This window comes from Tripterygium wilfordii, chromosome 12 (genome assembly GCF_013401445.1).
Source record: "Tripterygium wilfordii isolate XIE 37 chromosome 12, ASM1340144v1, whole genome shotgun sequence".
Lineage (NCBI taxonomy): Eukaryota > Viridiplantae > Streptophyta > Magnoliopsida > Celastrales > Celastraceae > Tripterygium > Tripterygium wilfordii.
The window spans coordinates 11,090,524-11,115,816 of NC_052243.1; the positions used below are offsets into that span (position 1 = coordinate 11,090,524).

At 36.5% G+C, this 25,293-nt stretch overlaps 5 protein-coding genes and 1 long non-coding RNA gene across 8 annotated transcripts; 3 read left to right on the forward strand and 3 right to left on the reverse strand.

Annotated features, from left to right (window-relative positions):
• Positions 1–7,647: 7,647 nt before the first annotated feature.
• Positions 7,648–8,816, reverse strand: LOC120011342 (BURP domain-containing protein BNM2A-like). Of its 2 annotated transcripts, none has more exons than XM_038862436.1 (2): positions 8,598–8,816; positions 7,648–8,503 (listed from the first exon to the last, which is right to left on the reverse strand). In XM_038862436.1, exon 2 carries the CDS (start codon positions 8,452–8,454, stop codon positions 7,777–7,779), a length of 678 nt encoding a protein of 225 aa, XP_038718364.1. In that variant the 5' UTR covers positions 8,455–8,503; positions 8,598–8,816; the 3' UTR covers positions 7,648–7,776. The 2 variants fall into 2 exon arrangements, with proteins under 2 accessions (XP_038718364.1, XP_038718363.1); XM_038862435.1 differs by having other exon boundaries at positions 7,648–8,514; positions 8,598–8,813.
• A 427-nt stretch (positions 8,817–9,243) lies between these two features.
• On the forward strand, positions 9,244–9,891 carry LOC120011423. Its single transcript, XM_038862530.1, has 2 exons — positions 9,244–9,403; positions 9,518–9,891. Exons 1-2 carry the CDS (start codon positions 9,356–9,358, stop codon positions 9,764–9,766), a joined length of 297 nt encoding a protein of 98 aa, XP_038718458.1. The 5' UTR covers positions 9,244–9,355; the 3' UTR covers positions 9,767–9,891.
• Positions 9,892–11,009: 1,118 nt separating this feature from the next.
• LOC120011387 (heavy metal-associated isoprenylated plant protein 24-like) lies at positions 11,010–12,470 on the reverse strand. The gene is made up of 2 exons (XM_038862493.1): positions 11,927–12,470; positions 11,010–11,413 (listed from the first exon to the last, which is right to left on the reverse strand). Exons 1-2 carry the CDS (start codon positions 12,081–12,083, stop codon positions 11,118–11,120), a joined length of 453 nt encoding a protein of 150 aa, XP_038718421.1. The 5' UTR covers positions 12,084–12,470; the 3' UTR covers positions 11,010–11,117.
• A 3,221-nt stretch (positions 12,471–15,691) lies between these two features.
• On the reverse strand, positions 15,692–17,749 carry LOC120010435. The gene is made up of 2 exons (XR_005470882.1): positions 17,413–17,749; positions 15,692–17,074 (listed from the first exon to the last, which is right to left on the reverse strand). It is a non-coding gene; the product is annotated as an uncharacterized LOC120010435 (long non-coding RNA).
• Positions 17,750–17,887: 138 nt separating this feature from the next.
• Positions 17,888–20,444, forward strand: LOC120010357 (60S ribosomal protein L30-like). The gene is made up of 5 exons (XM_038861130.1): positions 17,888–18,016; positions 18,138–18,243; positions 18,404–18,505; positions 20,044–20,112; positions 20,210–20,444. The coding sequence occupies exons 1-5, from the start codon at positions 17,996–17,998 to the stop codon at positions 20,248–20,250; spliced, it is 339 nt and encodes a 112-aa protein (XP_038717058.1). The 5' UTR covers positions 17,888–17,995; the 3' UTR covers positions 20,251–20,444.
• Positions 20,445–20,999: 555 nt separating this feature from the next.
• On the forward strand, positions 21,000–23,571 carry LOC120010356. Of its 2 annotated transcripts, none has more exons than XM_038861128.1 (2): positions 21,000–21,313; positions 22,442–23,571. In XM_038861128.1, coding segments are annotated over exons 1-2 (996 nt in total). In that variant the 5' UTR covers positions 21,000–21,311; the 3' UTR covers positions 23,436–23,571. The 2 variants fall into 2 exon arrangements, with proteins under 2 accessions (XP_038717056.1, XP_038717057.1); XM_038861129.1 differs by having other exon boundaries at positions 21,000–21,303.
• The last annotated feature ends 1,722 nt before the right edge of the window (positions 23,572–25,293 follow it).

The window sequence follows — 25,293 nt, forward strand, 5'->3', positions numbered from 1 at the left end:
CATTCTTTTACCACACATAAATCTAAGAAATTTCTCCATTCTTTTACCTATTAGAAACAACCCACTCATTACCTGACAAAGATGCCAACCAATGGTTGAGGCTTGTCCGGTTTATTTAACTTATTTAAGGATGTCAAGCATGTCTTGTGACGTAGGATTTTTAACTTGGAGGTATGCAAAACTTCGAGGAACTGGCGGGGCGCAAAAGGTCTTGAAAATTACAAATATTAATAATATTTGACGTATTTGGGTTGACGATGGCATGCATCGTGGTATAATTAAAGCTTACTTTTGGATAAACAGTAATGACATTGGCAGCAGCCCATGAGTTTCCCTATAAAAGGCTTTACATTCACCAAACTTTGAAACCCTTGTGTGGAAATGACAATCATATTCGCTAAGTTATTAAGAAAAACTGACTTAGAGAAGATGCTGTCGGTTCCTACAAAGAGCCTAAAATCTTTGCCATCCAGCTTGGTTGTGAATCTTCATGGGATGGATCTGCAAGCCATTGATGCAAATGGCAAGATGTGGAGCTTTCGTTGTTGGGTTCGCAAGAAAAATTACTTGAAACCAATTATCTCAAAGGGTTGGCTTGCCTTTGTTCGAGCAAACAACCTCCAATTTGGAGACAGAGTCACTTTTCATCAGGAACTTCATCAATACAGAATCCAAGTGGAGAAACCAATAAAGATTTTCGACGTGATCTTTGGTTATACGTAGGGGTGTTTATGAAACTACATTAAACTTAGGGGTGTTTACAAGTTTATATATATATATATATGCAGATTTCCTTTCAAGAAAAAGTCAAGTCTGTGTGTCATAAACATATAATAAAAGTAGTCAAGAATTCTGTGTTTAATACTACCTAATTAAGTCACCTTTAATTTAATTTAATTTAATTTAATTTTACATTTCGTCTAGAAGAAATTGTGATGTAATTTCTCTAGTTGCTTTTTACTCCCTCCGTCCCAATTTGTTTGTCATTCTGTGAAAATCCAACTTTTTAAGGGGACATCATTTAATGCAATTCAACTACACAAAATAACCATGTTTTTCCAAATTTGCCCTTTATTTTATGGTGATACTTTTTTTTCTCTTGAAACAATGGTAATTAAAGTTACAAGGGTAATTTTGAAATACAACAACAAAATTGTTAATTAATGAAGCAAAGTGTTAATTAATGAAGAAAAGTGACACTAGTTTTGGGACAGCTCAAAATAAAAAGAAGGAATAAGAAAATGAGACGGAGTGAGTATTTGATTCACTACGCTTTTTATGGAGATTGTCAACCATTAACAATCTAACTTTATGCGACCATACACATCCATAAATCATAGAACTTTCATACACTTCACAATCAATTTCAATAAACAATCATCACATCAAGAAAGCGTACCAAAATCTATAGGGACCATCATTATTATATGCAATCAACAAGTTGAATGTTCTTCTTGCTTGATGTTTTGGAAGGAGGTTTCTCTCTTTTTCACCCTAAATCCCTAAACCTCCTATACAAGATTCTTTATCGCTAAGTCAGACCATCGTTAGCTTATCCACTTATGTCTAGATCGATTATGATAAACATGGTTTTTTAGGATTGGCCCAAAGTCGTGGACCCACAATCAAGATGTAATAAATTGGGAAAATTCCAGGCCGGTACCACTTGTGAGACTTTTGGACACTTAAGTCCAGTCCAAAAAACTTTATCCCTCTAAAGTACCATTAGTATGTTAATTACTTTCTTACCCTTGTCTTATCCACCAATTCAGCATCTCTTCTCTTTCTCCCTCCTCTGTTCATCCTTCACTTTCAAAATATCCGCGAAAATACTGGTGATACGCCGAAACCGGAGCTGTACTTATGAACTTTTGGCTAGGTGGTCAATTAATAAAGGTAAGCGTTGTAAGGAAGGGCCTGTGGAGGTGGGGTAGCTGGAACTCATAAATATAGTTTATTACGAAAGGACACAAACCTTACTTTCTGTTAGCTTTAGGAAATATGCCAGGCAAGGTTTTTTTCTATTTCAAGAGAATCGAGCTCCCATTCATGATCCAAGAGGGAAGATGGTCTTGAAAGGTTCTACTGAGGGATCCGCTTCTAGGTATCAAGAGCTTGAATATCTGATTTGTTGCTTTTCTTGTCCACTTGTATTGGAAAGTAGAGACCATCATAAGACAAAAGCCTTAGATCCGATCGATTTTGGCAATGATTCGCTACACCACTACTACCGTTAGACTCCTCTCACTGAGACGCACAATGCCCAATCAAGTACGCCCCAAAACGGCCACCGGATATGGCCGTTTTAATACAGTAACAATGGTCGGTCAGTGTCACTATTTCAAAACAGTAACATTGGTCGGCCAGTGTAACTATTTAGAAAAAACTTCAAATCCGGTTGATTTCAACGATAATTCGCAACACCACCATCACCATTGAACTCCCCTCATAAAGACGCATTATGCCCAGCCATATTTGGACCAAAACGACAGTTATAATAAGAGATGAGAGAGAGAGAAAGATGTAGTAAAGAGAGATGTAATAGGAGAGAAAAAATTGTTGTGATGAGAGAGAGATGCAGTAGAAGAGAGAAAGTTGATGTGATGAGAGAGATGCAGTAGAGAGAGAAAATGTAGTGAGATATAGCATATAAAGAAAGTAACAAGAGAGAAACTATATTAGATCTAATCTTCTTTAAAAAAGGGTAAAAAAGGAATCATATAAAATTTAAATGATTTAAATATTATAAAAAATAAAAATGGATTTATAAGGATAAAGTTTTCTGGAGTGGACCTACATGTCTAACAGTTTTGAAAGTGGTATTAATATGTCATTTTCCATGATAAATTCAGTGTTATCAGAATCGATCCAAACTGTCTGTTGGACCAATTCCACCCATATTTTTTAACTTAACCGGACATGGTCTTATGTTATAGAATCCGCCCAAACCCGTGGTTTTACAACGACCCGTTAACCCATTATAAGCCAACTGAATGCCTGTACAAGATACCTAACTTGGCCCAGTGTAGAATAACTGAGAATTAAATTGGAAGCGAAAGCCTGTATCGTCACCACCTGTCACAATGTGGAAGAAGCAAGCTTGTATATATGAGAATAATCTTTCAAGTTGTATGCAAATTTTGTTTACTTTTCAACGGTTTTGACCTACGGATGTGATTTCCACACTAATTGTTACTAAATTATGTTACTTGTCCTCCTTTCCATCCCAGAATTGCATTTTCGTACTCTGTACTCCAATGGAATATGGAATGACAAAAAGACAAATATATATATATAGCTGTCAATATTTTCAGAAGAAAGTTCCTATGTAACTATGATAGAGGTGTAAGGTGGGACGGCCCGGCGCCTGTGGACAGAGACACCATTGAAGAAGAATTAAAAGTAGGGTAGAGCCACAGATATGAGATGAAATCCCATTGAAGAAGAAGATTAAAAGAAAAGAAAAAAAAGGGCCAGACGGACTAGCGCATGAGGGGCTGGGCCTAAGCACAGCCCGTTGACTGAAGTCATAGGCCGTATTGGGCCTGGTCGAGCTCACACGTCCTCGTCTCGAATTGCGTCTCTACCAATATGTTATAGAAAATTTTATCTATACACTACAAAAACATTATCTTTACATCACTTTTTGAACATGCTAAGTTTACATCAAAAAATTATAAATCTACGCACAAAATTGTAGTGAAAATATCAAATTACCCTTATTTTATACGACATTAGAAATATCAGTGTTAAGTTTACACACATTTTACCCATAATTCAATCTCCCCTCCCTTATCGATTTCACTATAACCAGACCTTCTCTTTAATCGTTGGAGTTTCGAGGAAGTCCAGGTTTTCATCGTCGCTCTACTTATAGGCCATCCCTTTTGAACTTCTTTTATCACATTCAGTTTTATGTAGGAATGACAAAAAAAAACCGATCAGAGCACTATTCGTAGGGTACCCAATTCGTTTAAAACCCGAAAACCGGTCCTATAGGTTTTGAAAATGGTTTTGGTTTTGATTTTGGTTTTCAAACCCGTCATGGTTTAAGGTCGGGTTTGGTTTTTGGTTTCGGGTTTAGGGTACTCGAACCATTTAATAAAAAGATCCATTATAGTAATAATATTATAAATCATCTATAAAGGTATACTAAATTATAACATGATAAAGCATATTAAAACATATATATTTATAGAAGCATACTAATAAAACTATAAATTAGACTAATTTGAATTATAAAATCATAATTAATATAAATCATACTCAATATTAATTTATATTAATATAATCATCAAAGAAAAAAATAAAAATATTAAAAGTTAAATGGTAAACGTGTACCCGATGGTAAATGGTTAATGGAACGGTTCCAGGTTTGAAAATTCAAAAGGATTTTTAAATGGTTTTGGAACGGTTTTGGTATATAGTATTTTTAATGAAAATGGTTTTGGTATTTGTTAATTGGAAGGGTACCCGACCTGTTGCCATCCCTAATTTTATGTTAGAGGATTATGATTGTTCGGTTTACTTATTTATTATTTATTGTTTATTGTGCCTTTTTTTAATGGTGTTTATTTCAAGAAGGTCTATACTCAGCTAGAGAGAGAAATTATAAGAGCATCTACATCACATTACCTAAATAAACACTGATTTGTCTGTAAAATAGGGAAAGATTATAGAGAATTTGTCAAAATAGAGCTCTGCATCAGATTAACTAGAGGTTCCCTATTTTACAGAACATGAACAATGGTTCCCTACATCTTGAAAACCACTATTCACTTCCCTAAACATAAAATAATATTTTTATTGCTTTACTCTCTCCCCTCTCCTATTTTTTCCCTCATCTCTCTCGCCTCAATCCCTCTCCCTCTCTCCTCCCTTTTTCTCTCTCTACTCACTCCTTTCTTTCTCTCTCCTCTCCTCTCCTCACTTTTTCTCTCTCTCCTCTATCCTTTCTTTCTCCTCTTTCTCTCTCTTCTTTCTCTCTCCTCGCTCTCTCCTCACTTTTTCTCTCTCCTCACTCCTTTCTCTCTCCTCTCCTCACTTTTTCCCTCTCTCTCCTCTTTCTCTCTCTCTCCTCACACATTTCTTTCTCTCTCCTCACTCTTCTCTCTCTCTCCCCTCTGTCTCTCTCCTCACTCCTCTCTTTCTCTCTACTCAATTTTTTTCTCCATTTTTTAATAACATTAATTTATTATTTTAATTAATCTATTGTTTTAAATGTAATTAATTTATTATTATAAATAGAAATAATTTATATGAATAGAATAAATAAAGAGAAATAAATATTATTTTAATGCAGTAGAGAATATGATAGGTACTGTAATGTAGTGTTGGTTGGATAGTGAATCTGTAAAATATGGGAAAGTGAAATTTTGTCTGTATTTTAGGGAAACTGATGCATAAGGCTCAAACAAAAGAGAAACAGCCAAAAAACAAAGTAGGTACACGGGAGAAACAACGAAAGGCTACATAGGAAAAGAAAAGGGATCGCAATCACACAAACAGCTATGCTGCGAATCTCTTTATCTAACCTTCTTGTGAGAAGATTTACTTGAAGTTAAAAAGCAACTTTGTTTGGACGAAGCAGCTATATATAAGGAATGATGCATTGGAGAAAGAAGAAGAGAAGACAAAAGATTAAAAGCAGGGGTTGTTGAGAGAAACAGAGATCGTTATGGGAGATGAGATTGAAGGAGTCATTGGCCATGGAGGATTGGATTTAGTGGTTATTACATGTATTTGAAATTTGGTGGCGATAAGCTTATCAAAAAACTTCATGATAACATTTAATTTGGTGCAAAAAGGGTTTTATTATATAACAAACATATATACACAACTAAAATAATATCAAATTTACCAACGAGAGGTGACTCAGTTGTCAATTGATTGGGTTAAACATGTGTGTTCTCAAAATTCGATTCACCAATGAAAAGCATATTTTTCGAGGACGTTACCTTGGATTAGTTGGGGCCTTCAATGAGTTTGGATCTTGAATCTGCCACTGTGTCATCCTTGATGGATGCATTCATGTAGACGCCAAAAAAAAAGTACTTGAAAAACCTGAATCCCACATTGGTAAAGTGGAGGAGTGGATATGGCAATTTTCTTAGAGCAATCATACTAGTCGTTTGTTACTAGTGGACTGTTGCTGTCTGGTCATCAATCAAAGTCGTCGATCCATCAAAATAAAGCGTCGGAGCATCACGACCAACAGCCAGTTATCATTCGCTGTTGTCAGTTGTAATTTCACCGAAATTTAACCTTGAAGTTTCGGCCACCCGTGAAGAAAATTGTTCGATCCAGCCGCCGGAGACAACGTTGCTACAAGCAACCATCACGGGAGTGTAACCCTGACCTAGGCGCACCATTCTCTCTCATTGGCTAGCTGGAATAGTTGTTGGAGGAGGAAGTTATGATAAGGTGTCAAATGGGGAATGTGAGACTATTTCTGTCAATAAAACAAATGTTTATTAATTTTTGTCCACTATGGAATATTGTTTTAAAATTTATGAAACAAAACTTATTTGAGTGTCTTTATTAGAACAAAATTTTTAGTTGAATGACATCTCTAATTTTTCCAAGATTTTTTAGTACTATGCTCTAGTTATGAAATATTTAGTCAATCATCCTTTGTGTTTGTTTTATCTGAGAATGACACATACAACCTTGTCTTTTGGAGATCCGATATAAATCTAAACTCGGGCCATCAGGCCCGCGAACACAGAAATTTCTTACCTGAAGACAGGGTAATTAATTGGGATAAAACTTAACGCGTGACTATAAAGGTATTGCTCCTAGTGCGATTGACGTGGTTGGTTTGAATATAATTAATAAACAGAGATGACCGATACAAAGTATTTTAAGTTATTTCAATCTCCTCCCTACACTCCTCAACACATAGCTCTTGCATAACGCAAACATAGACACTTGACAGAAATAGCTCGAATTATCTTTCATTTATGCACTTGTCAATCAATCTAACTACACTATTTTGACTTTTCGTAATAAGCTAAAAAATGACAATAATACACAGACTTTATTTGAAGAATCAGGGCACACAATATCAAACTACTAACACAAAAGTCAAATTCATTAAGTAATGCAGGCGGATCAACAAAAGAAGTGATAACAAATCAAACCAATATTCGATTAAAAGAATAACATTGGAATCCATCAGAAAATTGAGAGAAAACTATCTAGGTTTGGGTATATTTGATAGAATGAAAGATAATGACCATTAGGGTCAGCTACAACCTAATATGATGAAAACACGAAATTATAAAATTACAAAAATACCCCTAAAAACAAAAAATTGTCCATTTGAGGCTCGAAATGATAGAATTTCGCGAAACTGGGGTGGGGCCAATATTCTTGGTTCGGTTCAAAACTCCATTTCACGTCAACCGATCAAAAATCATCGAAATCGGACAACATTGCAAAATTTTCCAGTTGGGTAAAACTCAAGCCAAAACCAAATCCCGCTGAAAAATAATTTCTACTAGCTGATACAAATGATAATTGACTGGAAGTTTCTGTTTTGCACCATTCAGTCTTATTTCAACCCAAATTCAGCCCTATATCATTAAGCACACAATGTAACATAATTACCTAACTAGTTGCTGAATAGATTTGACTTCTAAAATGGAAATTAATTAAACGAGATGCTTAATGTCCTTAGGTTGTAAGTCACACTCTTTAATACAAATACCAACTTAAAATAAAGAAGAACATGTATAAAGAGGATTATGCACATTGAAGCTAGCTATATATTAACTAAAATATTGGGTCAACCCAAATAAGGTCTCCTTCGGGGAAGACGTGACAAACTGGAGAGGAACGACCAGGCATGGTATTTAGCAACTTGAACACCAATTGATTAGGATCTCGTTTTGATGTGTCCATATGACAAGCAGCAAAAGCATCAAGTTTGTCACCATCGTCATCACCTCCTAATAAAATGTTGAAAACCTTGGTTTCACTATTATCCATCTGATGATGGCAATAGTAAACAGCGTAGGGCCATCTCATTACATGACAACCCATCATCTTCCTAATCGGAATCTCTTTTACTTCCAGAATTCTGTACTTGTTTGAATTCCCAGTTGACATGGCGTCGTGAGTAGTCGTTAGGGCCTTGACATTGGAGTTTTGTCCGAATGCGGTGTTTACATAATCAAGCAAGGATTCTAGGGAGTTTGCACAAGTCTTGGCCTCTCCCTCCATAGGTAGGGTTTCACACCTTCTAATAGTATCTTGCATCGCCTTGGCGTGTGGAGAACCTTGAGGGATCGAGAAGAGATCGAGAATGCTTTGGAGATTTGAGGATGAAAAAGGTAAAGAATCAGCTTCTTCCCGTGGTATAAAATGAGGTGAAGATGAAGGATCATCAAAGGGAAGATTGATGGTAATAGTATTCCCAACGTAGATATCATCCATCCCTAAGAACCCCATTTTATGAGCTGCCAGATTTTGATCTTCTTGGTCTCCACCACTACCATAGCTGCCTTGCAACTAAATTAGATTTATAAAAAATTGTTACATATATAGTCTTAATTAAAGATCGAATATGGATATGAAAGTTGGAAATTCATTACCTTTAAGAAGAAAGATAACAAGATGAGGATCCAATTGGCAAGATGAGGAGCCATTGCTGAAGCTTTTAGTTTCGAATTAGTGTTGTGCTTTCCTCGATCTTATGAAAAAAACTGGGTTGTGATGATCTTAAAGTCTCTTTTAAAATCACCTCATGACTATGTATGACAGAGTAGCTGGCTGTGCATGGACTATGAATTAATAGAGATAGATATCTAAGTTGAAATGTACATACGTCCACTTGCAATTATTCAGCATTAAATTGGGTACTGCATTATTGATGTTGCTGGATAGTGCATTATTGATGTTTTTAGGTACTGCATGCATTATTGATGTTGTTGGGTATTGAATGCATTATTGATGTGTCAACCTCTAAGACTGAGAGGATTATGCATGAATGTGGATAATAATGATAGTATCATTATTGATTACAGTATTAATTAACAGCAAAATCTTTATATCTAGCCAGCCATTGCTATTATTATCTTAGTCAAAGCAAAATATCTAGTCAGTGGTATTATATATTATTTTGGTTAGCTGTCCAATATTATCTAGTCAGTGCAAATTGTTGTAGTCCATAATTGACTAGCTAGATATCTTCCCTTACAATATAAAGATATATTAACAGTTACATTATTGATTAGTGATAGTAGCTCTCTCTCTCTCCATATGTGTGTGTGCGTGTAATTATATCTTCAACAGTGTACTTCATATCTCATAGCATAAAAATTATACAAGAAGCTAGGTGTGGTGGATAACCATGAGGTCATATTTGTGTGCTTTCTTGGCTCTCTTGTTGTTTCTACTGGTATGTTCAATTTTAATTTTGAGTTTCTTGCTTAGCAATTAGCATAGTTGAAATGAATATAATTAACAAACTGATCATGAATTAATCTCATATATATATATATATATTATGCAGGTTGTTGTTGATGCAAGAAAAGATCCAGTAGAGATTTGGAAGAGTTCGGTGAAGCAAGAGGATATGCCAGAAACACTTCGAGGCCGCCTTGTTTTTCCAGCAACCAAAGACCTAGAAATCTCAGACAACAAAGCCTCTGATAATTTCGATGACGCTATTAAACCATCATTAGAATCGCTTCCTAATTTGGATGTTTCGGAGAAACGCTTTGGTTTTGATGCCAATAAGAATTGGAACCTTATATGGTGATCTGATGAAGTAATGTTAATGATCGATGATCTGAAGTAATGTTGATAATGTTCAATAAATAAATGTCTTTTCATTTGCCTTCTAGTGTGTGACTGGTCATGTAATATTTAAGAGAGCGTGAATTTGATTGTCTACTCAATTTATCGTATTCAAGTTGACCGTTGTATTCTATATAGGAGTGCTACTTGCGAATTTGTAATCCGTAAAATGTTTCACCAAAATAATAAGCAAAAGAATTGTCAAATCACAAAACGAGTACTTTTCAGGCTTGCTACTACTACTTACGCTCTAGAATTTGTTGTGAGGTTGAGAACCAATCAATGCAAGTGTATGATATATAAATATATGTATATCTATATATGTATGTATATGTGTAGTTTTTCTTTGGTTGACAGATGTATGTATATGTATAGTGTACATATATATAATCACGCGTTAAAAAAAAATGATGGAAAATGATAATATGTGTCCTTGCCCCTTAGGACATTAGATAAATCTGAAAAAGTTACTTGTAGTGGATCTTATAAAAAAATTGTGTTGTAGTGGATTGATGAGAATCCCACATAGGAAGATGGTGTATTTAGAGTCTACCTTATAGAGTAAACCTCCTATTGTCAACCTAGGTTTTCAATAGAAAGTTAGGTCCAAACTTGTGATGCTAGATTTGGCCTTCATCTCGTATGACGGGTATTCATCATTGATGCTTTCATTAAGAGTGCGCATATCTGCGGGTAGGCTCGTGGGCTGATACTATCATAGGTGAGCCTACCCCAGAGCCCATCTTTCATGGAGTTGGGTTATCAAACAATGGGCCATATCCACTAGATTGGCAAGACTGTGTGATCCTCACTCACAGGTCTGGGGCAATAAGTGAGCCAACTGTCGAAATGGTCCAGCTCTAGCCATGCACGAGAACGTGCATACTCGTAGGGGAGGATTGATAAGAATCCTACATCTTGAAGATGGTGGATTTAGAGTGTAGCTTATAAGGGAGGGTAAATCTTCAACCTGAGTTTCAAATAGAGAGTTAGATCCAAATTTGTTATGTTAGACTTGGACACTCATTTCATGTGATGGGTATTCATCATGGATCATTAACAAGTGTCCTTTGGGCACACGTTATCAATACCTTTTACCTAGGGAAAGAGCGATATCATTGAATTCAAAATCTTACATACATATCATTTATTAGTTCTTTTGATTTTTTTTGAATACCAAAATAAGGAATTAGACACCATCCTCTTCAAATAAAATAAAATAGAAAGAGAGAAATATAGAATATATCAACATTATAATTAATTAAAACACAAAAACACTTGCTACATTCTTTTCAATACGATTATTTAATAATTTACATAATAGTGCATGCATGTGGGTTATCTTCACTGAACATAGAGGAGTAATTCTCGTCGAGAATACTCTCGGTGATGGTGGCGCTCACCGGAACACTCCTCACCATATTAGGTGGTGCCTTTTTGTCATATGCCTGTGAAACGTATGGATGCGCCTCCAGTCCGTACGGCACGTAAGGCCACGGCTCCACCTTCTTCTTCGTCGTCTTCGCTGCTGCCAACACTTTCTTTGCATCCACGTACCCCGTCACAGTCGCCTTCATCTGCTTCAGGTCTATTTCCACTGACCTCGCTCCTACAACAACAAAAATCACGCTCAATTTATACCATATATTCTCTAAAAGCAGAATTATTTTAGCATATTCAAGCCGGTCCTAACCATTTTGGTGTCCAAAGCGGCACCGTGAAGTGGTGCTCTATTGAAAAAAAAAATCGCAAAGTAAGATGGTACTTTACTCATGTGTTAAGGCTCGAGGAGAGGGGAGGAGGGAACTGGTAAGAGTTTTTTTTGTTGATTTTTGAGTTGATTTTGGGTTGAACTGCTGGACTAATTAGTTAGCTTTAAAAAAATTATGACGGTCGGTTTGGTGCCCAAAGTTTTAGCTTAGGCTGCTTTGAGCAAGGCCAGACTGAGCATCTGATAACCATTTCTTAAGATTTTAAGCAAGTTGAAGGGTGGAATTATCCTTCAAAAAGAACTAATAAATTTATTTTCTTTTTTAAATGGGAAGAGGGGATTCTAACCTTGATCTTCAAAGTGAGACATACCGTTCTTACTACTCCAACTAGTTAAGGAGAAGGTGCATACCTTTGACTCGGGAGAGGACATGTTTGACCTTGCGAGCACAGCCTTCGCAGTCCATCCTGACTTTGAGGGCTACAGTATGAATTTGCTTCTTTTTCTTTCTTTTCGTAAGGTATCTTGCTAAGTTAGAGAAGTATTCCACTGTTCCTTCAATTCCCATTTTTTTTCTGTTCCTTTCTCTTCGCACTCCAAAATATATATCAGTAGACAAGAGAGCTCGAAGAGACAACAATATAATCCTACTTTCTAGCTAAAACACAAGCACACTAAGAATATACAAGGACTAAAAGTTGACAGTGGGTTCTTCTGGTTCACAATGGCTAGGAAGGAAATGCAACTATATATATGCAGGAGGAAGAGTGATCACAACACAAGACACAATTGAAGAGAATAAAGAGAGATAGAGAGAATGTGGGGAGAATTCACAAAAAAGTGGGTTGTCTTGGAATCTTATCAAAACAATTGATGGATTGTTTGAAGTTATGAAGATAACAAAAGCATAAAATGAAAAAGGTTACAATTAAGGTTTCTTTCTCTTACACTTCTGAGAGACAAACTCTTCACTAGACACACTCTCTTTATATAGGCTATTCACTATATGTTATTAAGAAAAAGTGGTGAGCTAAAGAAGGATTTAATTAATTAATTAAGTAAGAACCATGTTTTGGGTGTATTTAGGGAAACGGAAAGTTTGAATGCTTTGGCTACAAGAAAGCTTTATATGGTAGAGTTTTAGGTTTAAACGCTTGTGGAAAAGGAAAAGGACTTGTCAAAAGTTGAGAAATAATGCCCAATTTTTAATTGTGCGCATCATGCATGGCATTGTCAGCTGCCACGTTTCAAGTTGATCTTGTGACACCTGGCAGAAGAAGAATCCAACGGTTGATCGGAGCATCGACGTGGAAGGAAATATTACTTAACGAGGAGGGTTTATCCACTTGTCTGGATTTCTAGGTTGATTGGGGCATGTTTGGCGGTGCGAATGTTGGAAGAAAAAACAAAAGGTTAAAGAATAAAAAAAATTTAAAAAAAAAAAAGCAAAAATGTGTTTTGCTCCTATCTATGAAAAGTGGCGGCGAATCCTTTAAATGGCCAAATGGGATTTTTTTTAAAATAAATAAATTATCTTTATCCAAGTTAATAGATTCAGTGTCATCCAAACTCCCTCAACAAGGTCACCCTCATGAAAATGAACTTTTTATTACATTTTAATTGAACACATTTCATTGCCAAGTTTGCTATGAATTATTCAAGTCCGATGATGTGGAGTGCGTCGGATGAGCCTTTTTGATTTAAGGAAACTGTATTGATAGATTTGCTATCTATTGATTATTAATAAAATTCTGTATTTCCTTTCAAAAAAAATTGAATGAGGGATTCTATATAGATGGTCGATCCATGTCTCTTGACATTGATAAGACTTTGAATAACATGATTAACCAATTAGTTAAGGCTCTTCTCAATGGTAGTTATAACTTCAAATTACGCGTGCTGCGACCTGCATAAATTTTTAAACCTTATGAATCAGATGCCATAGTGCTATTAGTCTTCTTCAATTGTGGATTTTGTTGGGACTGCAATCACGTGCGCCCTAAGGACAATAGTTACGCTTTAAATCAAATATTTCGCAATAGACGAGTATTTACATGGTCATGCTAAGAGAGGGTTGCTATATTGGTCGTCCCTGCCCACCCTTACTCTTATTAGAAAAAATAAATAAATTATATAGCATTGTTGATTAATCATCTTAATTATATGGCACATTCAATTATGCAAAATTCGTGTTTTGCTTAATTTGAGAAGCAAAAACTCAAAAGAGTTTCAAGTTATCGACGACTACCATGTATATTAAAGAAACCACTAATTCTTGATGTTCACTGACAATAAGAAAATCACAGATCCCGGTGCGAACCCCCGACATTAATATAATTAGTTAGACATCTATGACAAATCGTAAGCTATTATCTTGTGGTCGCGTGTTGAACATTGGCCTAACTTACTCCATCATCAGGTGGAAAATTCGAGAAGTCTTGAGTTTCGATTTCCACTATGAGATATTCTCTTGTGGCCAAGTGTTGGACTTTGGCCTAACTTACGGGCTTGATGTACAACTTACGATATTTTTCTTGCTTTTTTTTTTTTTTTCCTTTCAACAAGTAGTTGTTGTTTAACCATAAATAATTGAAGGGTTTGTAAATTAACGTTATATTGGGGTAGCTTTCAGTGTCGAGACCACACGAGACAGTGTAGCTTTGTCCCAAGCCAATTATCGAATCCATCTTTTGGTTTTATACGTAACACATGCACACTATTGCCATACATCTGTAAATAATTCTATATCTTCCAATCTCTTTGCATCAACATCACAACCACCACAAAAAGTAGCACAACCCATATATATCCCCAATACTTTGAATGTTCCCAGTTCCTTTTTTTAACCGTGTGGACATGGATACTTGCTTTTGTGTATGAATGTTCGAACTGATCCTGAATATTGGATCTGGAAGATTACTTAACTCCCAAGTGTTGACTGAGCGAATCCATTTTCCCCTTTTCTGTTATGCCGTTGTCAATCATCATAGATATTATGTTTACATATGAATCCTTACATTATGTCCTAATAGGCGTAATCGGACGTGCTTTTTTACATTTTTACATATATGTCACGTTATTTGGATTGTCTCGTAATCTTATGACCCACTTGCTGACTTGCACCAGCATGTGGCCCTGCAAGGTTCAATCATGGACTACACTAGTTAAATGCAGTTCAATGGCATCAGGCTTGGAATAACATACAAATTGCTGCTTCTGCAGATTCTTGTCACTGGCAACGAAAAGACACACCCATGGACCTAAGAATCTTTCTTTTTTACTTCGTAAAGATGGCTTTTGGGAATGGAACTGATAGAATCCTTGGTCCGGGAGGTGGGAGAGTCCAATTCCACGACATCCCAAAATGCACTAATCTTCTCAAGAAGCTCATATACAACATATGAGAAAAGTCCCAAGTGATGATTCTTCCTACTAACAGCAATTAGTACAACATATGCGAAAAGTAACACCCCTAAAATTGGGAGAAAGACCGAAGAATATATAGCATTTACATGGGGGAAGGAATGAAGCCAGAGAAAATTAATAAGATAGCTGAAACAGACAGACAAACATAAGTAGTATTTTTAGCAAAGAACCCATTACAGAATGCATGGAGGAAATTTGTCGTGATGAGAATGCAGAGGATTTGGAGGAATCTCTCCCAGCAACAGCACTTCCACACTCTCTCTTATCTCTTTACCTCTAGACACAACATGCCAAAAGATGAGGTCAATCGAGCATCACCAGAAACTGGCATTATTCATAAAAACCGCAAAGCTTAATAAGCACAGCAGAGGGAGAAAAAGAAAAATAAGTCAATGCGTCGATAAAACAGAGGGGGATACGCGCTGAAGCCCATGCGATTGAATTGTTTCGTATGGATACTGGGGACTTTTTCATACAAATTGTACATGTGGAATGTGATCATTTTATAAATGGCAGCCACCAGGACTAACTGATTATATATAGCCGAAAATGTAGGCACTGGAAACATTCCATTTACTCCATTACAGAAAAGAAACCATGTAAATAAATTATCACCAACGCATGACAGAAGGAGGGCATAAGATAAATAAATTAGCCCAATCGGCATAAATGAGACAAGACGGAATGATGGATTCATTTAGTAATCATAAATAATTATTGTGCATGCAGCAGGCAGGTGATACAATTTTCAAAACAATGGGATTCAAGAAGGATTGCTATCAATCACCAAGAAGGGAAATAAGTACGCAGCTCAACTTAGAGGGAAGCCTGAGAAGATGCAAACAACAGCTAGAGACTAAAAGTTAAGGTAAACAGAAAAAATAAGTATGTTACTGTTCATCAAGGCCGCAATAATTCAAATACAACAAAGACAAATCAAATACATAAACTTTAAGAAAGACACCAAGTAATCATCATTAAAATGCATGCAGCGAGCGCACATTTGGGGAGTGCAGAAGAACAACAGAATATTTGTTCTAATGAAGCTATTCCTAACAAATGAATCTATTTTCAAATCTATAATTATTCTTCACAATTATGGTTAACCACAAAAGATGAGTATAATAAATCAACACTTCAACAGATTCAGAAAAATATAGTCTGCAACGCATATAAGGTACAGAATAATGTTATGATAGAGAGAAGAAAATAATTATACTCACAGTTGGAAGTAGACCATCCCAGCTTCAAATTCCCTATCAAAAATGATGAGATAGCCGTCATAAAATTTTCTACAGGTTACATTTCAGAGAGAGACTTTGTTCGAGTCTCTATCCTGCAAAATAGATGCCAAAAATGTGAAGAAGCATCCGTCAATCAATAATTGGAATTAAACGCTACACCTCTATGTAACTCCAAGCTAAACACTCCAAGAGTCAATTGAAGTAATTCCGCTAGGGGCTTTGACTTGTCTTCAGCTGTGTGCAAAGTGGAGAAACTAATAGATACTAAACAGAGTGGTTCATATAAAGAAACTATATATGTATGTGTATATCAAAAGGTAGCACTTTTGAAGAATAGTGGCTTTTGGGCACATTAATCATGAGGAGAAAATAAGTCGACGTATATTCAGCAAATTGTGCAAGACAGCAGCAATGTTGAACCAAAAACAAGAAGCGGCAGCACTATTTGAGAGGAAAAGGTACATATTTTCATTTTTCAATACATGATTCCAATGCGAAGCTAATTGGCTAAAGTGCCAAACCGAACAATAGAAGTTCCAATCAAGGAATTATAGGAATTTCCTTCAATCGTAAGCCCCATGAAATGTAAGCGAGTGACTTCAGCCGCCCCAAAAAAATTTCATATAAAGAAGCAGAACTAATAGAGCAGCTAAGTTAAAGTAAAGTACTCAAATATGACATAATATGAAATAGAGACGCAATGAACAGAAAATAGCAAAAGAACACAATAGTATAGCAAAGTCTTGCATACGAACGCATTATAATAACTAGCAGACAAAGAAGCGCATTGCATGCAATCACAAGGGACCCAAAGAAGATCGCTGCGGTAGCCAATGCAACAAGAAAAGACAGATTCGGTGTCCCAATACCAATCCACGTGAAATGTAACCTGAAAATTTGAAAAAATCAGTAACATAGTTACCAGTTAACAATGATATTCACCCACCAAACCCTGTTCTGTTTTCCAATTTCATTGACACCGATACAGAATTTCAACGACATCGTGATTCAAGCTCTTTTAGCTAGAAGACCAACATGACGCTTACCATCCTCATTCTTAGCAATCAAAAGACCCTAATCAACGAACTTGAATTTTTTTCCAACGAATACGAACTGTGATTTAATCCCGTAACAGTTACAGTAAATAATAAAGAAAGTCATCAGCTTTTCTTCGCTTTCCCTAAACCTGTTACACGGAAACCAAACAGAGACCTTAATTTCGCTTACCAATCAAACTCATTCCCGAGGAGAAAGTCCGGCTTCCTTCGGAGGGAAACAGCACCTGAGTCTGGGAGCCGAGCTTCCTCCTACGGCGCTTCAAATCGTTAAGAATAAGCATCTCTATGTACTCCAAGCACCCCCCCTTTTAGGCCACAAATCACCCGACACAGCCCCATTCCTCGACACCCAAAACCCTTTAGCCTCGTCAGAGAATCTGTGTATGAGCCTTGACGATAATGTGAGCCTTCCGACCCATCAGCGACAAAGCAACTCAATATAACCAAAAGCGTCACCGCACCACTCACCATGACTACACTTAGAGAGGGAATGAACCGAAAATGGAATGAATGTGAAGCAGTGAGAAGCTTTCGTTGGAGTCGCAGAAACTCGCGGGCCCTTTCCTTAAGGCCCAAATATGAGGCCCGAGAAGACTCATCAGAAGCCCATAAAGAATCACAATTCACAACATGTGACTCACACGTACCACAGCTATAAAAGATTAGACCCCTACATTCTCCCTTCGCGATCCACTCCCGCCGCTCGTATTCCTCTTCAGAGAATCACAGAAGACCTAGAGAGAGCTGCGAAAATGGTGGCGGGCAAGAAGACGGTATGAGTTTAATCATCTCCTTCTATCCCTTGTCTTTTTTCCCTTTGTACTTTTTATATAGTCCTGTATCGATTTGGGTCTGGTTATTGATTGATTTTTGGATTTGGCAATAAAATTTCAGAAAAAGACACATGAGAGCATAAACAATAGGCTGGCTCTTGTAATGAAGAGTGGAAAGTACACTCTTGGGTACAAGACAGTCCTCCGCACCCTACGCGGTTCAAAAGGTTGGATCTTTCTCTCTGATTGCGGATGCCATTTTGATTTTTTACACAAATGAAACTCGTCCCTGGCCTCCTCTGTTCAATCAGTTACTACTACGTCTATAATTGCTTAATTATTCATATATATGTTTTTGTTATGATGAGTTCTCTTGGGGCGATGCAGCGAAGCTAGTACTTATATCCAACAACTGCCCACCTCTGCGCAAGTCCGAGATAGAGTACTATGCCATGCTTGCTAAAGTTGGGGTTCACCACTACAACGGAAGTAAGTGCTTTGTAACCCTTACAGTATCTTTTATTTTTTTCCGAATGGATAGTTTTGTAGCATGGATGGTGGATCAGTTGTGTATATTTACCAACAATGAGCTCAGTTGATGATTAGTGGCTATCCTAATTGGGTTTGCGTCCAGTTCATGTAATTTCTAATGTTTTCGCAGTAGAAGCTCCATAAGCACCTGTGGAAGGGGACTACATTCTCATTTGCAAACGTTGGATTAATAATTGATAGCTAGTCTTGAGAGTTTAGTTTTTTGAGGTTCCTTCTTAGTAGGCCTATTGAGAAGTTTTAACCGTTAAAACGGAACTATTCAGATTTGACTGTTGTGATGTGTGCTGACAAATAAATTCATTGAACAAGTGTTGGACACTGTTGGTATATTGACTATGTTAAATAGCATATATCTGAGCCTTATTTTAGTGAATACTCTGTCGTGGCAATTGGTGTGCCTTCAATGAACAGTGAAATTGGTGAATTTGAATCCTTTATTTGTGTTTCTTGCTCCATTGATGTGCTTGTTTATGGAATGGAAAACAAGGTTAAGGAATGTCAATTAAACTGATGTACTTGTATTAGCTCTGGCTGATGAGTAGATGGCCTTATCAAAGGTTACTGTATGGTGTTAAAAACGTAAAGCACATAACTGAGTGGCCTCTAATTTTTTTTGGAAAGGCACAATTGATTTTCATTAGGCAAGTCCAACATTGCAATTAAAATTATTTAGACGTGAAACAACTCATATTATAGGAGCAGATGGTAGAGTGTAACTTGTGTATTTGTCTTTAAATTCTGATCGTAAATAGGATGATTGTTACAGTAACACTTGCTTCTGTTCCCTTTTAAGCTCTCATTTACTGACATACAGGTGTACATGTATGCACCTTTAAGTTTATAACCAATATTTTTTTTGCTACCTTACCCTACCTTTTGCTAACAAGTGGGTGGATGCTTGAAAGTATGTGGACTGGTGCTTAGTTTTGAACCAAAGGTTCTGGTTTGAATATTCACTATTTACTTGATTAGGGAATGGAACTAATCATGTGTAATATAGTCTAGTTTTATTGATGGGTTAAAATTGGTATCTCTTAAGGGAGAAAGGTAGCTGATGGTAGCAGCCTGCCTTCTGCGAGACACTGATTGGACTGCCTTCTGCGAGACACTGATTGGAGATCCAACAAATGAGATTTTCCAGTTCTGTATCTTGTTTGTAGGGCTTTCCTTCTGAGAACTCTTTTATGAAGTTCTCTTTATTTGTGACTGTTATAATGTTTTCTGTGATGGTTAATCTTTGATTAGCCCAAGTTAAACTTATCAGTGGAGATCATGTTGTATCTCTGATAATTTCACTTTAGTGCTAGTTTCAGATAAGGCCTATACAACTAATCCTTCCTTCTTTTTTTTTGTTGGATTTCGTTTCCTGGAAGTAAATGTGACGCAGTCTTAATAGTATTTTTAGCACTTGATGTCATATGATTTATGGTTCTACATTCATTGTGGTTGGCTTGAATTGTGATGACATCTTGCAGACAATGTTGATATGGGAACAGCATGTGGCAAGTACTTCCGTGTGTCATGTCTTAGCATCATCGATCCAGGTACAATGAATTTATGTATGCATATGTGGAGTCTTCATTTGTGAGATCCAAGCCTCTGCCTAAAAATAACTGATTTGTCTGTCCGTTATGATGCCAGGTGATTCTGATATTATTAAGTCGCTGCCTGGAGATCAATGAGAGAAATCTGTTGAACGATTCGGGCATAATTTTGTGTTTCTATAGATTATGTTAAAGCATCCATTATGTTCTTTTTGTCCCCTGAAGAATTCGATATTTCTCAAGTTTGTAAGGTTTTGGAGCCAACTTGATCCAAGGTTCAGTGAACATTTTCCCCCGTTAGTGCGCATTTGAATCACTCGATGACCTAGCTATTCCAGGTGCATATGAGTCTGCCATCCCCAGTTCCCTCAAATCCTGTCATCAGCTTCTTTCATTTTTCTCTGTTTACTTTCTCATGGTAAATCAAAAGGTAAATTAAAGAAAATAAATAGCAGCAATTAGCAGAGCACGAAGGCATGGTCTATTGTTTTGAGGAATGGGCGACTGGTGGGCCAGATATTGATGAATTTGGACCATCAGTTCAAAACAAGATACTCAAAAGCATCGTAATTTGAACAATGACGTTGAATGTTGCCAACCAAGATTAGTATTGTTGAAGGTTGCCATGAAAGTGGGGGTCATAAAACAATGTTGCATGAATGGATATGGATATGGAAATGGTGCAGTTTCATTCATGCCTGTGCTGCTGGTTTTGCGCAAAACAACTAAACCAACTTGCACTGTGACATTGTGACCAAATTACCCACAATTACGCCGTTGTTTTGCTGGTTAACTATTCGGGATTTGAATCAATAACAATCGAAGATGTCCTAAAATGTCTTGCTTTTTTAAAATATATATATAATAAGTAGGAAAGGGTAGTGTTGTAGGAGTAATTAAGAAGGTGCCCGTGGGGATTTATGGATTAGATTTTATTTAAAAGATATGAAAAGCGTGGGCAAATTAACAAATTCAAGGCAAATTTGATCTGTCAGAGATAGAGAGAGGTAGGGTGCGTGTGCCTCTCTGTCTCTTCTCTTGTATTGTGAGTTGTACTCTCCCTCTCTTTTTCCATCATATCTTTCCGCCTCCTCCTTCTTCTTCTTCATCACCCAAGTCAGTTTCAAGTTTCAACTTCCACGATCGATGACTTTGAGGACCTCATATCTTTTCCTCTAATTCCCTTCTCTGGTGAGTTCATGTAATTCTCTTCCTTTAACTGCTTGTTTTCTCTGTTTGTTTACATCCTCATTATTATTATTATAACAATAATTTCGATAGATTAATTGAATCTTTTTTTTTTATATATGGTCATAATCAGTGGGATTCAATGTGTTTAATTTATTCTGCTCCTCCTGCCTTTTCTTTTTGTTTTCTTTTCTGGGTTTATTGGAATATGATCAGTCTTTAATTGGTGTCTCTCTTCATTGAATTTGTGATTGAAATTTGACTGAATGCTGCATTTCTTTGTATAAATTAAATTATTGTTGTTCTCTGCATAACCCAAACATGGAAACTGGTTCAATTTTCATTTAGTTACGGATTTTTACAGAAATCAAAAATTTGATGTATATCATTTTGGTGATCAGGGTTTGAATCTCCTTTCCCGTTTAAAAAAAAAATCACTAAAAAATTGGGAATTCTCTTTGGAGATATGATTTGTATTGACTACGCATAGAAAGTTGAAAAATGACAAAAAGGAAATTTTGGGTGTTTTGTTTCTGTCTATTCTCATCATCTTTGAGACGTTTAAAGTTTAAACTTCCCTAGACAAATACAATCCTGGTTTTTATTAGATTCATCACCACCGTCCGATCCTAAATTGACTGAATGAATGATTAGTGATTATCATGTGTGTTGAAAATCTCAGCCCAAAACATATTTTAACGATATATCATCCGTTTTGAGTCGTATAAATTTGTTTTTCTTGGACCGCTCCATTTATACTTAAGACCCATAAAATAAATCCTTTATAATTACTTACTTATACTTGGTTAGTTACCCAATCCTATCCACAATATATTTTAGTCTTGGGATTGTGGGCCCAGCCGAGCTGTAATGTTGTAGAAAGAAAGTTAAAAGTTACCTGGCACCAGATAGGAATCCACGTGTAATCATATAGACACCTGGATGCATGAACATATATATATATATATATATATATACACACATAATGATATTTATTGATCCTCTAATTGGGTACAATTGAATTGGACAGCTAATAACACAGATAAACTCGTAATACGTCAGCATTTATATAGTAGATTTGTTTTGACCTTCTTAAGTAAGTTTATGAAGGAAATTGAATGTGTACATTGTTTGGTGACAGGCAAGCAAGTGATGGTGGTGTAATGGTATTCCAAAGACAAATAAACAAAACCCAATCTTTGATGTCATGGATTAGCTGTATCCCTACCCTGCACTTGCTCTTCTCGAAACACACACACATTCATTCACTCTTAACCCTATTTAAATGCACACAGAGTAATGCTACATACCCCCACAACGCAGAACTGGGTCTCGAGGCCATACCAATAATGCCCAATAAGCCTTTATCCTCCTCCTCTTCTTCTTCTTCAGATATCTTGACATCTACTAGTATGTTATATTCTTCTTCTTTCTCTTCTACCATGATTGGGGAATACATTGGCATGGAGAGTTGTATTGATTTGAATATCGACATTGAAGGAGATCAAGTGATTAGGGATCAACGTCATCATGAGGGGAGGAGGAAGAGAGAAGGTGATCGACGGTGTATGATGAAGAGAAAGGAGTTTCCACCACCCATAACATCACTCGCTAGGACTGAAAACCAGCCGTCTTCTCACATGCCTTGGGTGTTGAAGAGGTATTACACTAATGATGGGCGTTTGATTTTGAGAGAAGAGAAGGTGAAACACCATGAGTATTTCAAGGCTCATCGCTCCAATGGTCGTCTTACCTTGCAACTCATCCATCTCGATGATGACGAGGACGATCTAATTTGCAACGGGAACGGGAACGGGAATGATCATTGCATTAATGTTAATGAAGAAAATAAAGGCAATGACGACGATGAAAATGACGATTTTGCCACTAATCAATTTGATTTGGTACAATTAGTATCAGACAATGTGAATGGGAACGAAAATGAGAATGAGAATGATGGTGATCAAAAAGAAACGGATGTGGTAAAATTGGCATCTCCGCCTTCGGTGCATGAGTCATCGTCGTCCTCGTCACCAATTGGTAGTGGTAATGGGAAGTGCTTGATTTACAACAATGTGAGAAAGATATCACCCTGTCTAATACTTGAGGTACCAGCCATAAGGCCGGTTCATTAGTGGAATTTTAGTTAGGGTTTTTTTTTCTTCTATTAATGTTGTGTAGATGTTGAGATTACGCCTTTTGAGGGTGGAGAATAGGTGTATGTGATTAGTATTTGTGTAAAACGAGTAATTCCCAATTGGAATTGATTAAGTATTTGCATTTAGTTAATTTGGGTTGTCGTAATTGGAAACTTCATTTGAGGACATCTCAAAGAATATTTTTATGTTTACATGATTCTCTGCATTCATAATATTATAAAATCAGGAGAACCACGAGTAATTAAGATGATACTCATGTGTGAAGTATCTGATAGAGATCTCGAGTTTATGTCTCCCCATCCCCTTCCCTTATAATAAAAAAATTATTATAAAAATGGTAAAAAAATTATAAAATTATATCTCATTATTTTGGTTATGAATTGAAGTTGGATTTAGAGATAGTTGATGCACATTGACAGTCTACTCAAATATTTGTCAAAACCTGTAAGTTTGACTTGCAAAAGGCTCCCATGAGGTTGTAAACATGCAAAATATACACAAATCCTATTCATACGTAGTATGTGGAGAGATTCTTTCCACTCGAGAGGTCTAGGTTGCAATTAAAATTTAATCATTTGAACAAATGCTATTATTAACAGATATTTTGTATTAACTTATTGATTGACTAAATACATGCGTAGTTCATATATTGAATTTTGTAAGAAATTGAGAGGAGTAAAGAATTGTAGGAGAATCTCAGTCTGAGGGACTAGTATTGTATGAGGGGCCAAGAGGTCAATACTATTTGGTCATGGCAGTGGCAGTATCGAAGTAGTGAATACTGAATAGGGTCAGTCCAGGGACCAATTTCCAAGTTGACACCCCCCAATTGATTTCCAAGCTGAGCAGTAGTGTGTATGTGTATATATATATTGTAGTACAGCTACATCCCAATATTTGCTGGACAGAGCTAATAATTGGGGGTATTTCTGCTATTTCTGGCACTTGCTTAATTACATATCAGACTAATATTTATGGTCGACAGCCAAATATCTGGGTATCCATCTACCATTAATCCACTAAAATCTCCAAACCACACACCAATAAAGTGTGTTAAACATTTGAATCAATGGATTGATCATATTCATAAAGAATCAATCAAAGTTTTTTCAACTAATTGAAGGTTTAATACCCACAAATTTCAGATTGTGAAATATGGATGCTCAACATATCTACGTGGATATTACGCATTGTTTGTTTTATTTCAGAATATGATTTTGTTTTTCCCATTTGAACTCATGATTTCCCGGAGAATCACTTTCTCACGTCCAGAAGCGGAGGGATGTGGCCTGTGGGAACTAGGAGGCCCGGCAAAAGGCCCAATGAGCAGGCCTAGCAAAAGGAGAAAAGAAGCCCAGCAGCCCAAAGAGACCCAAAGCCCAGCTTAAAAACTAAAAAACCAGAACATAGCAAGACCAGGATCGCATGCTCTTCATCGTCATTCAATCGACAATCATCAATCCGCCATTGAGGGTAATGCAGTAACCCTAAATTGAAATTTTATCGGCTGCTCTGCAATCCTTGATCCTAATCAAGTACATCCAACTGCTATATATGCTTCTACAAGTCCAAACTGGTATGACTTAATAAACTTCCTCCATCTTCTTGCCTGTCCTTATCAGTAAACCTGTGACTGTGATGAAAGAGTTCCTACTTGCATGATGATTTCAATACGTCGACCGATTCTGGTTTGATCTTGCAGCAAACACTAAATAATATTCCTATTCAATTGCCTGGTTACTGCAGCTACAAGAAAAGGGCACATGCATTCTTGTTTCTGTCTATTTGCCTCGTAGAGAAGTACAAATTTCCTTCCTCATTCAATATGGAACGT